We start from the raw sequence: 2,500 nt of genomic DNA, 5'->3' as shown, positions 1-2,500 counted from the left end.
CAGCTCTTCAGGAGCCATCTATGCAAACAAAATACGTAAAATGAAACTACAGGGGACATCACACACTATTGGCGATGCTGAGTTAACAACCATTTAAATAAATCTCAATTCAGAATAATTATATAAAAAAGAAAAGCTTCATGAGAGCTGTGACTTACATAATAATGAGCTTAAAGAGGTTTTATAAACAAGACCCACTTAAGATTACCATTATGTATTAAAATTATGATATATTTATTCTTTAAAATACATTATAAGATAGAAATCACTACCTGGGAGCCTTTCTCACACTTCTAAAATGTAAAGTGAATTCCAAATGGGAAACTAGAGTAAAATTTTAAAATTAACTTAGAATATTTTTTTTGTCTACTTGCTACCCATTTAATACCATATTCAAATACGAACAGTTATGCCTCTTTCTCAGTAAAAAAAAAAATATACATATATGTATAGCCCTGGTTAACAACAAAAGCCTTCAAAATCTTTTATTCTATATCATGAACTTAGAGATCTTTAAACAGTAGTATGTTGAGGCTTGAACCTACAGAGGAAGCTAGTCTGATTAACTAAAGAGACTTTCAATAATTACCATTAACAAAATATTTTGCAATCCTTCCAGCTTTATTTTTAAATAGTTGATTTTTTCTTCAAAATTCTAAATATTACAGATATAGATCTAAAAACCAAGGAAAAGAAGATACTTACATATTCCACATTCCCACACTTTGATAGTTTTTCCTTCCCTTTTCATGTACTTGACAAAATGTAATCGACTTCTAGGGTCGTCGCGGTCTACTCTGGCATATTTTGTTGGGCGCTCATTACTCATGAACTCGCCTAAAGACAGTGGATCGTCCTTCTGCAAAAACAATACTTATCTCAGGTTCATTGCAATGTACTGCATCTGAAAGTGCCTCTGACGAGGACCTGACTTCTAACTGCATTTGGTGGCTCCAAATTTACCAAGAATGTAAATTTGAATGAGTGACAATCCAATACCTAAGGCAATACCATACTGGATATTTTGAAATATGATTTCCTGTTATTAGAGGTCAGAATTTTTCCATAGAATAATATGACTTCAACTACCTCCCCCCCCAAAAAAAACAAAAAAACAGTACAGGGTTTAATTTTTTTTCATGATTACTTTTAGAACACAACTTTTATGAACCTAAACAATTCATAAATAAGATGGTACATAGAATTCCAATAATAAACTTATTTGGAAAAATTACTTCAAGGAAAGAGAATTTTAAAAGTGATCATACCAAATATATAAACAATATCATTATAGCTGCCCCATACCTCTTCAACTGACTGCGAGACATCCTTCTTTCTTGGCGAAGAAGCATTAACACGGATCTGTATCGTGGCAGACTCTGGGTCTTCAGGTTCCTTTTTTATTCTTCTTAGCAAGGGGTCCCGTAGAGCAGCCTCTTCATCTGTTGCTGTCTCTTCAATGACCTCTGTGACGTGTTCCTGAAGGTCGTGTGCACCTTCAAGTAAGCTGCTATCCACGGCAATCACCTCTCCATCAGCAGACAGAATATGGGCTTTGCCGTTTTCTGTTATAACTTGGCCTCCCGCATGAAGTATGTTCCCTCTGCCATCTGTAGTGATGCTTCCGTCATTCATGATGATGTGACTTGCTTCATCTGTGATGAGCTCACCCCCACTGTTGAAGATCTGACCATCGTTGCTGATTTCATGGGTCATGATCTGGCCTGTATCTGTGCTAATGATGTGGCCATCTTTGTGAGCAAAGATCTGCGAGCCATCAGAAGCTGTGATGATCTGAGGGCTTTGGTGTTCGTGACCCCCATCAGCAGCTATGATGTGTGTGCCCTCTGACGTGGTGATAATCTGCGTCATGGCTTCGGGAATGATCTGCTCCTCCGATTTGGCTGCGTGAATGGTATGGGTCTGGTCTTCCATGCTGCCACTCTTCCTTCTCTTGATGGTTGATTCTACATCATTAATGATGGTGATCTGTTGTCCATTGTTGTCCTTATTTGTTACAGTTGCAATAATGTGACCTGCAGTCTCTGGCTCCTCCGATATCATGGGCATACTGTCCACCACCGAAAAGTTCTCTACGACACCTTCCATTTTTTATATTTGCTGTAAGAGGGAAAAAAAATAAATTTTCTACTTGGATATGGCAAAATAACATTTCTGGTCACATACATATTTCGATAAGGAAGTTCAAAGACATATAAATATATAGTAATGATGATAGCATACTTATATGAAAAATATGTATGAAAAACTTTCCTTTATCAGTTAGGCCAATGTTCTATTAGCTTATCTGACTCAGAAACAAAAACTTTTTTTAATACCCTTTTGGACTTACAAGAGCCAGACCTCAAGCATTCTTTACCCAGATCTAATATTTCTTTTGTGGGCAGTCATGAGCTTTACTCTAAAATAATCTTAGAAACCTATCAAATAGTATTCTAACACACTAAAAATGTCATGTGTATATATATGTGTGTGTGTG

General features: G+C 36.4%; 1 protein-coding gene across 4 annotated transcripts in view; it reads right to left on the bottom strand.

Annotated features, from left to right (window-relative positions):
- Window positions 1-2,500, bottom strand: part of LOC125038139 — a 13,281-nt gene that overhangs the window by 7,356 nt on the left and 3,425 nt on the right. For all 4 annotated transcript variants that reach the window (XM_047631455.1, XM_047631458.1, XM_047631456.1 and 1 more), the window contains 2 exons: window positions 1,306-2,121; window positions 706-859 (listed from right to left, as the gene is read on the bottom strand). In XM_047631455.1, the coding sequence (XP_047487411.1) occupies window positions 706-859; window positions 1,306-2,109 (958 nt within the window). In that variant the 5' untranslated portion in view covers window positions 2,110-2,121. The remainder of the gene's footprint in view (window positions 1-705; window positions 860-1,305; window positions 2,122-2,500) is intronic.

Source organism: Penaeus chinensis, chromosome 24 (assembly GCF_019202785.1).
Source record: "Penaeus chinensis breed Huanghai No. 1 chromosome 24, ASM1920278v2, whole genome shotgun sequence".
In the NCBI taxonomy this organism is placed as follows: Eukaryota; Metazoa; Arthropoda; class Malacostraca; order Decapoda; family Penaeidae; genus Penaeus; species Penaeus chinensis.
Note: the sequence above shows the minus strand (reverse complement) of the source record. Positions and strands in the feature narration are given on the sequence as shown.